This window comes from Amphimedon queenslandica, unplaced genomic scaffold (genome assembly GCF_000090795.2).
Source record: "Amphimedon queenslandica unplaced genomic scaffold, v1.1 AMPQUscaffold_11871, whole genome shotgun sequence".
Classification (NCBI taxonomy): Eukaryota; Metazoa; Porifera; class Demospongiae; order Haplosclerida; family Niphatidae; genus Amphimedon; species Amphimedon queenslandica.
Window position 1 is genome coordinate 4,214 of NW_003547889.1, and position 8,594 is coordinate 12,807.

At 35.9% G+C, this 8,594-nt stretch overlaps 2 protein-coding genes across 2 annotated transcripts in view; both read left to right on the forward strand.

The window, feature by feature from the left end:
- Positions 1-4,337, forward strand: part of LOC100634997 (tyrosine-protein kinase receptor UFO-like) — a 5,567-nt gene extending 1,230 nt beyond the window's left edge. Inside the window, exons 2-10 of the mRNA XM_020004888.1 lie at positions 2,466-2,573; positions 2,645-2,779; positions 2,838-2,879; positions 2,921-3,043; positions 3,093-3,167; positions 3,216-3,546; positions 3,607-3,775; positions 3,831-3,973; positions 4,031-4,337. Coding sequence (XP_019860447.1) covers positions 2,466-2,573; positions 2,645-2,779; positions 2,838-2,879; positions 2,921-3,043; positions 3,093-3,167; positions 3,216-3,546; positions 3,607-3,775; positions 3,831-3,973; positions 4,031-4,193 — 1,289 coding nt within the window. The 3' untranslated portion in view covers positions 4,194-4,337. The remainder of the gene's footprint in view (positions 1-2,465; positions 2,574-2,644; positions 2,780-2,837; positions 2,880-2,920; positions 3,044-3,092; positions 3,168-3,215; positions 3,547-3,606; positions 3,776-3,830; positions 3,974-4,030) is intronic.
- Positions 4,338-6,219: 1,882 nt separating this feature from the next.
- On the forward strand, positions 6,220-8,590 carry LOC100635121 (nuclear pore complex protein DDB_G0274915-like; the record flags this gene model as incomplete). The annotated part of the gene is given in 7 exon segments (XM_020004887.1): positions 6,220-6,490; positions 6,536-6,697; positions 6,745-6,930; positions 7,287-7,632; positions 7,634-7,770; positions 7,946-8,040; positions 8,297-8,590. Coding segments are annotated over 7 exon segments (1,440 nt in total), but the record flags the coding sequence as incomplete, so codon positions are not given.
- Between the last annotated feature and the right edge of the window lie 4 nt (positions 8,591-8,594).

Consider the following 8,594-nt stretch of genomic DNA (forward strand, 5'->3'; position numbering starts at 1 on the left):
CCTTGATTTTTTTTCTCTTAGAAACAATATCTCGCGAACAAGTGTTCCTATGCAAGTGGAATTAATGCATCAAGAAGCCTAATGTTTCCTCTTAATAATTCTGTTTTCTATTGTATAGATAATTTTACTATGTTCATGTTATGGCTCTTTTAAAACCATAAAATGTATTTTTTGTCATTATAATCCCTTTTTTGAAAACAAGCTTGAGTAAGATACAAGATCTTTATAATCATATGAAAGAGCTTTCATTTGCATATCGAATGATACTAGTTAGGGTTAGAATCCATGAAGCATGAGTTTGTTACAACAGAAAAAGGGCGAAAAATGAAAAAATTTTGTTGTACCTATAACTCGTTGCAAAATAGCGTTGTAGATGTAAAAACCTTGCTGCGGGTAGTCCTAAACTTTCTATATGGAACGGTAGGTATATCATAAGTAAGCGTCCTCTTGGATTTCCATAAATATCCTTCGAAGTCCTTGCAGCACAGCCTCACTAATGGAGGAGATGGGAAATCGACCAGGTATTGGGCCGGTAACCAATAGCAACATCAACTAGCCTACGCCCCCGTTTCCAATCCCTTTCATTTACTCTATTATCTATGGACAGATCTGAGCATGCGCAACCACACCCACATTTTGGAGCACATGCTTCTTTAATTAACAAAATGGCGGAATGAGGTAAGTTGACTGGCAACGATAGAGAGAGGGCAACTTTTTCTAATTGTTAGAGTTATTTGAAAAGTTGTGGACCTGCGCATGGATAGTTGGAGTAGAGTGGTGTAAAAATTAGCCTTGTAGCATTGTTCAAAGACCATGATACCCTCCATTAACCGATTGACAGGAGATGATGATGATGAAGATGAAAAAAAGTGGCTGAACAAAACGGCCGGTTCGCCGATTTTTGGCTTTTCTCTTAGACAAGGTCTAGAGCCACGCTATGGGTACCAATGGAGTCCTCTGGTCAAGATAAGGTCCTCTATAAAGTCTGGTAAGCATAGGAGCTCGTTTTCCCAGTATAGCAAGGCTGCAAAAGTCGTGGCAGCCATATTGTTTTGGGGTGAATCCTACTTAGTAACGCTACCGCGTTACTAATACAAACATACAGTTTTTAATACAACACAAAAAATCTAGTGGTACTCTCAGTGGTTGTAGTTGAATGACGCACACAAGTGCCTTTCATATCAAATAACATCATGAATAGTTACATGTATATATACAGTTTTTATGCAGCACAAGAGCTCATGCTATGCTATGCTATGTAACTAATAGTAATAGTAGTATGAAAAGCAGCTGAAATAAATTGGCTTTATAATGGAGCACATGATACTAACTCTTTTTATTTAACAAGAGTACCAGGGTCATATTGTGCTTTAGTATAATTTAGTGAAGCATGTACCACCTGGAATGTTTTCTGTATTTTTAGCTACAGTGATATTCCCTTTTGGTACTGGATACCAGGTACTGGTAAGTATAACTTAGTCTCGTGTAGCCAGCCCCTCCCTCCGTCTACGAGAGACTAAGTATAACTGGCTACAATCTATCACTTCCAGTGCTATTTGAGTCATTTGATCACATTTACACGACAGCAAAAGAATGCTATCAGTATGAATTTGTATCTTGTGCTACATTCAAACAATGTGTTTCCCCCGGGCTTTTTGTCTCAATAGTAAAATTGCTGTTTTGCTTATTGATATTCTCTTAGATCTACAGACTCCATTTTTTCACCATCAACTACACTCTCACCCTTCCCTTCATCTGTTGCAAGTTCATAGTTCATATCTTACTCCTCTTACTCCTTCATATCTTACACCCTCTCCCTCACCAATATCATGTACTGTTACAATTAAACTATGACACTCATCTTGTTGTAAAACATGCTCATCTGGCTCCTATTTAAACCCTGATGAATGTACTTTTGGTATAAAGACTAAATTAATGTTTATTGGGGTGAGCCTGAGTGAACCCAGCGCCCCACAAAAACGACACAAGTACATACACATTGGTCACAGTAAAATAATAATGGTGGCTGAGCTTGCAAGTCACTAAAGTCAGAAAGATAAGAGTTTGTAGTCAACTGCAGCAAGGAAGGTTAAGAAAGCAGATATGCCATGTTCTCCATTGATGTAAATCACTCTGATCAAGTGAATGTCATTCACAGCCAGAGACAGCCTGAACTAACTTGGAGCATGCAAGAAGCCAGAAACTACATTGCTACAAGTTGCCTATCTAGCTACATTTATATCATTTGTGCAATGACTGCTTATAGTTATTTTTAATGCTATAAGCCAGGTAACTTAAACTGCTGCAGAGATTACAAAGGTATAAAGTTCCTTCTGAGGCTACACAATCATGCATGAGTATTGTTAGTCTGTCAATATCTATTGAATGCACATTGCTGTGCTTGCTTAGGCTTGCCCCTTAATGTTTTACATTTGCCTAGTTATTTATATGGTTAATGTTGATAGATCCATGTGAGGTGACTTATTGTTTAAGATGTCAGTTACTTAATTCCAGTTGTTGTACTGAGTGTCAATTAGGATATGAAATAAATGATTGTAAATGTGAGGCGGTAGGTAAGCAGAAAATCAGTTACTATTGTGTATAAACATGCCTCTTTTTCCCTTATCCTATCATTCTTCATCAGTTAGATTGGTTTCTTCTTCACTTTTAACGTTTGTGCTAGTGCTCTGTGTTTGTATTATTATAGCATTTTTGATTGTGATGATTGCTTGGAGGAACAGAAAAAAAGAACTTGTAAATTTGGACTTGCGTTGTGCTGGTTAGTGAAACTGATAATTTAGTTTGATATTTTTGTGTGGACAATTTGTCCCATTTAGACCGCTTCAGAATTCCTCTAGATTTGAATTCAGCTTATCAAAGTAAAATTTTTATTGTGATAAAAATTTATTGTGAATTAAAGAAGGACACGATCAAAAAGATGAGAGTCATGAGACATCTACAGATGATACTGTTATGAAGCAGTTGTTGATCAAATATTTAATACCGTCTTCACAAATCGATATACAAGAAACCATTGGCCAAGGTTTAACATTGTGGTCAGTATAGACATTAACACTGTTTGCATGCATTAGGTGAGTTCGGAATTGTTTATAAAGCAACTATAATGGATAAAAGGCGACAAGAAATTGCTTTAAAAACACTCAAAGGTACAAGTGATACTTAATAGCTAATGAAAAAATTTTGAATAAATTTAGGAGCATTTTCAAAGAGTGATGTCAATTCTCTTCTTGAAGAGTGCCTACTGATGTCAAACTTTGATAATCCTAACGTGCTGTCTCTCATTGGAGTGTGTGCTGACCTGGGATCAGCTCCAGGCATCATCATGCCTTATATGTCAAAAGGAAGTCTGTTGTCTTATTTGCAGAAAGAGAAATCTCACCTTATAGTGGGAGAAACCAGTGAAGAAAGCACAGTGCTAAATGTTAGGAAACAGTTACTCTCTGTGTGTCTTCAAGTTGCTAATGGAATGAATTACTTAGCTTTACAAAGGTTTATTCATCGTGATCTTGCTGCTCGAAATTGCTTGTAAGCATAACAGCCAATAGAAATGTATTTACTAGTGGTGACTAACGTTAATTATCATAGGATTGCTGATAATGGTGTCATCAAAGTTGCTGATTTTGGCCTATCAGAAGAAATTTACACAAAAAATTACTTTAATCAATTTAAAAAGTCAAAATCTGTTAAACTCCCAGTCAAATGGATGGCACTTGAAAGTCTTCACTATGGAATATTCTCTGAAAAATCAGACATGGTCAGTTTTAAATGATATTATTAGATCTAGAATGGTTCAATTCTCACACATACAGTGGTCTTATGGTATTTTATGTTGGGAAGTCTTTAGTGCTGGGAAAATACCATACCCTGGTATAGATCCAATAGGATTAGTGGAACTATTGGATGGTGGGCAAAGGTTAAGCTGTCCTCATAATGAAATCTGCTCAGAAGACATGTATGCATAATAATAATAATTAGCTGTATGATGATATATTTTTTGCTATATATATAGTTATTCCCTGATGCGGCAGTGTTGGTGTGAGTCTCCTGATGACAGGCCATTGTTCAATGATTTGGTTGCATCAGTCAATGCTCTCATTATGCCATTGGCTCCATATCTCATTGTCTCCAATGACTCAACCTTCCAACTGAATCATGATCACATATATTATTGAATACACTGCTTATGCCTTTGGGACACTCACTGCCTTTGTTTGCTTTATACTAGCCTTTTTGGTTTTATTTCAGTTTTTAGACTCATGCTCTATAGTCCATAGTGTGTTTGTGAAATTATTAACAGAGTATTTTATATGATTTAAGCTGCCATTATGTGAACATTTGTTGTGAGTGTACAATATAGTTACAAAATTTTTGTTATTGTTTGTGTCACCAGTTGATGATGTCATAAATTTGTTTAGTCATCAGGAAAGTAGTTTGATAGCAATGATGAGAGAAGTAGTGCTAGTCTTTGTTTTATGTGTTCTGTCACTATCAGTTGCTCAGGATTGTCCTCTACCAACAATAGCTGAGATAGAGGCTGCATTGAATACATTACTGCTCAATTCTGGTTTGGCGGTGACTGGCTGAGTAGTTTAAAAAGATTGAGTAGGATTCACTTTGTGCTAATTTGTCAAAAAAGTAATGGAAACAAATTGACAAGTAGGATTCTGAAGTCTGAACCATCAGCAAAAATTCAAAATAAAAATCCTACTCTTGTGACATAAATTCTACTCTACAATGCAAGGTAATCTGTGATATCATACATAATACGTTGAAAGTACAATGTAGAGTAGAATTTGCATCACAAGAGTAAGATTTTTATTTGCATTTTTGCTGGTGGTTCAGAATCCTACTTCTCAACTTGTTTCCATTACTTTTTTGGCAAAGTAGCACAGAGTGAACCCTACTCAATCTTTTTTGAAAAAGGTAGAGGGACCTTGACCAAATTTTGGAGTAACTTTGACAATTCATAAAAAAATCTAATCTTGCTCAAATTTAATATACAACATAAGAACATGTATACCTATCAGAAAAAATTATAAAAATGGAGAGTTCTCTCCTAGTCACTTTTCACAAAATTTGGCCAAATTTTTTAGCAAATTTAAAAATTCTTTTAAAATTCAAAATTGATCAGAATCAGCTCAAACTTTCTATACAATATAAGTACATGTGTGTGCATCAGAAAAAAGTTATAAAAATGAAAAATTTTCTCCTTGTCATTTTTGATGGAATAATTATCATGGTATCATCAAAATGGGAACCGTCAAGTTTATTGGTGACACTGAATCTGCTCCTGGCAAGTGGATACGTGTGGCTTTAGACCACCCACAAGGTAAGAGAAATTTACAAAACTATAATTTTATTATTAATCTCCCCCAAAAGGTAAAAACAATGGCAGCGTCAGAGGTATAACATTTTTGAAGTGTAAGGATAAACATGGCATGTTTGTATCGAGGGACAAGATAATCCACGAGCCCTCATCCTCCCTCTCTGCCTCTCCTTCCACTCATTCAAGAGTGAGCAATCCAAATTAAATGATTGACTATTTTATCTTTGTCCATTGTCTATTTGCATCATAATTTTTTATCATGATTATTATTGTTGTTCTTGTTTTGCTGTTTCGTTGCTCATTGACTCTCTGTATCATGTGACAGTCATGTGACTTGCTCCTGTGGTCATGTGACTGCATGTAGTGGCTGTTTTTTATTGCAAATTATTCAGATTTTTCAATTGAGAAAACAAGTGATAATTACTCCAGTTATCATTGTTTTTTTACTAATAGACAATGCAGTATATTATTAATAATTATTATTGTGAAAATTAAATTCTTTAACTCAATTATCATTATTAGTATTATTATTATTATTATTATTATTATTATTATTATTATTATTATTATTATTATTATTATTAATTGCACATAGCACTTGAATTTATTGATCTACATGAAAACCAGCCTATAACCAAATAAAGAATATACTAACGCTAGTATTTCTTGCAATGTGTTTCTGATGATCACTTAGCAGTTGATGATGTCATAAATTCCTTTAGTCATCACAAAAATAGTTTGATAGCAATGATGAGAGAAGCAGTGCTAGTCTTTGTTTTATGTGTTCTGTCACTATCAGTTGCTCAGGTTTGTCCTCTACCAACAATAGCTGAAATAGAGGCTGTTTTGCCTCCTTTACTAGTCATTACTCTCCTAATGTAACTGAAGGATCAGTTCGATATGTCTGCCTAGCTCAAGGGAGCATGATTGCTACTTATGAAGCCATAGCTCTTATAGCTACATTCACTCCTAACCCAGGAGAACCTGAACAAACTAGAATATTTGATATTGAATGTATCAGTGGTACATGGAGTGGAAGGACTGGTAGTTTAGATACTCCTCCTCCCAGTGTTGTTGGTATTCCTCCAAGAACTGATTGTTATCGGTGTAGGGAAGGTTTTGGTGGTGATACTAGATGTAGAGGTAAGCCAATTAGAAACTAAAAAATAATAATGTTATCTTATGTAGCATGTGACAGTGCTTGTAATTTTGGACTGATGAGGTGTACTGGATCGGGCTCTGGTGATTGTTGTTTATCATTTGCTGCTAATGGTCAGTGTGATGGTAGCACTGACTGTACATCATCAGGTCCTAACTATGTTGCTACCGAGAGTAATAACTTCACTTGCAGTAAGTATTATAATTGTATTACTATTATCATCATACTTCATTATTAGCTTGTAATTTAACCTGTTCTATCGGTTTTACTATTAACTCTAATTGTACTGACTGTGATCTCTCTAGTATCTGTGATGCATACAGTCCATGTATGAATGGAGGACAGTGTATACAGTATTCACCTCCTGATAATTATACTTGTGATTGTACTGGCACTGGATACCAGGGAGTCAACTGTACTTTTGGTGAGTGCTTTGAGTGGACCGAACTATTGGACGTGTATTAAATGTAAATGATCCACTCACTAAAATCTATTTATTATAGTATGTTGGACTCTTGTGTGGGCTTGTTTACTTTGCACTGTTGCACTATGTAGTTTATGCACTTTTAAGTGTTATTTTGCCATGCACATGCAGCAATGACTGTTTGCATACCTACATGTACATGCAATTAGGCATGCTTCACTATGAAGGAAGTCATTGTTCATTCACTAGATAAACAAGGAGAGCTATAGTTAATTAAATTCAGTGATATTTTTGTTTGATACCGGTATGTCTCTCACCTCTTTCTCATATTCCACTGTATCTTACACCACATATAGGGATGCCCTCTTCCACTCATTCCTCTACTCCTTGCTCTACTCCTTCCTCTACTCCTTCCTCTACTCCTTCCCCTACTCCTTCCTCTACTCCTTCCTCTACTCCTTCCTTTACTCCTTCCTCTACTCCTTCCTCTACTCCTTTCTTTACTCCTTCCTTTACTCCTTCCTCTACTCCTTCCTCTACTCCTTCCTCTACTCCTTCCTCTACTCCTTCCTCTACTCCTTCCCCTACTCTTTCCTCTACTCCTTCCTCTACTCCTTCCTCTACTCCTTCCTTTACTCCTTGCCCTACTCCTTCCTCTACTCCTTCCTCTACTCCTTCCTCTACTCCTTCCTCTACTCCTTCCCTATACTCCTTCCTCTACTCCTTCCTCCACTGTTCCATCATCATCTCCTTCACCCTCACTAATATCATGTAATGTCACAAACTGTGACAACTGTCAAAACTCTGGCACTAGATACCAGGGAGTCAACTGTGCTTTTGGTTAGTAAGTGTTAAAGGCAGTGTTAAAACAGATTTTGTAATCTTTTTAAGAGAGTCACAATATAATTTATTGTATATAGTAACATTATAATTGTGTAAGGAGCTCTTTTATATAGATCCTGTTGTCATACAGTAATAATGATAATTAGACATACTGTATCTATTTTACTAATAGGTTGCTTTCCTCATAATTGTAAGGAAGCATATGAAAACGGTAAAGTATGCAGTGGAGTATATACTGTGAAACCTGATGAACTGCCAGCCTTTAAGGTAAATATATTAATATAAACAGTATATAGAACCATTTATAATAATGATATTTTGCAATGTCCCAATTGGTAAAAAACCTGTACAAAAGTACCTCTAAAATGAGGACACCTCTGTATTAAGGACAGGTAATTTCAGTCTAATGGTGTCTTTAATAAAGAGGCTATACACTGTACATGTATTAAGGACAGGTAGTGTAGGCCCAATGGTGTCCTTAATAAAGAAGCTACACTGTAGCAGCATATAATTTGCATTATAGGTTTATTGTGATATGAGTAATGGAGGTGGCTGGACTGTATTTCAAAGGAGAATGGATGGTTCTGTTAACTTCTACCTCAACTGGGCTGACTATAAAAAAGGATTTGGAGACCTCAAAGGAGAGTTCTGGCTGGGACTTAACAAAATAAATCGACTTACAGCAGGACAAAGCACTAGGCTCCGTGTTGACATGGCAGATTTTAATGGGAATAAGAGGTTTGCTACTTATTCTAAATTTAATGTAGGGAATGCAGTTACAAAGTACAAACTGACTGTGTCTGGATATAAAGGCAATGCTG